Raw genomic sequence first — 708 nt, forward strand, 5'->3', positions numbered from 1 at the left:
AATTTCCAAGCCAGCTGCTCCACCCAGCCAGACCTGGACACCCCCCAGCCCAGGGAGCGGCTGGTGCAGGGTAAGGCTGGTGCTGCCCAGGGGGGTATGGATGCTGTGGGTGGGTTTTTTTGCAGCCAGGAATGTGGCTGGGTTGTTTTTTCCCTTTCTCCAGGTCTGCCCATCTCCGTGGTGGTGAACTGCACGGGTCTGACGCCTCCTGGGCACTTGCAGGAGATCGAGCTGTCCAACGCCTCCGGCCATGCCCTGCTCTCGCTGCCCGCACGGCCCCTCGCCAACACCTCCTCGGGGCAGCTCTGGGTGGGCTCGCTGCTCCACGTCCCCCCAGGTGACTTTCTGCTGAAGGTGAAGGGTGAAGATGCCCAGGGCCACCCCCTGCACCGCCTCTCAGGGGTCACCTACACCAGCGTGCTCCCCGGTGAGTGGTCCCCGTGCTCCCCAAGGGCGCTCACAGAAGGGACCAGAGGCTCCTTCCAGCTCTGCCTCTGGTCAGATATTCTTTTATCCTGCTTCCCAGTGCTCTTGGCGAGCTCCCGAGGAGTGCTATGTGTCCCCAATGATTTCCAGGTCTACCCAAAGTGAACATGTCCAGCAAGATCCAGGCGTACAGCCGCGAGCCGCAGCTCATCTCCTGCTCGGCGCAGAGCGAGGTCCCGTTCCGCCTGCAACTCAGCCGGGGCAGGACGAAGCTCCGGGAAG

The 708-nt window shown here is 63.3% G+C and overlaps 1 protein-coding gene across 1 annotated transcript in view; it reads left to right on the plus strand.

Moving 5' to 3' along the window:
- The window catches only part of LOC104469556 (hemicentin-2-like), a gene marked incomplete at both ends in the record, with an annotated part of 24,177 nt that overhangs the window by 1,618 nt on the left and 21,851 nt on the right, over positions 1-708 (plus strand). Inside the window, 3 exon segments of the mRNA XM_010084109.1 lie at positions 28-70; positions 164-427; positions 577-697. Of these exon segments, the coding sequence (XP_010082411.1) occupies positions 28-70; positions 164-427; positions 577-697 (428 nt within the window).

This window comes from Pterocles gutturalis, unplaced genomic scaffold, assembly GCF_000699245.1.
Source record: "Pterocles gutturalis isolate BGI_N339 unplaced genomic scaffold, ASM69924v1 scaffold27045, whole genome shotgun sequence".
In the NCBI taxonomy this organism is placed as follows: Eukaryota; Metazoa; Chordata; class Aves; order Pterocliformes; family Pteroclidae; genus Pterocles; species Pterocles gutturalis.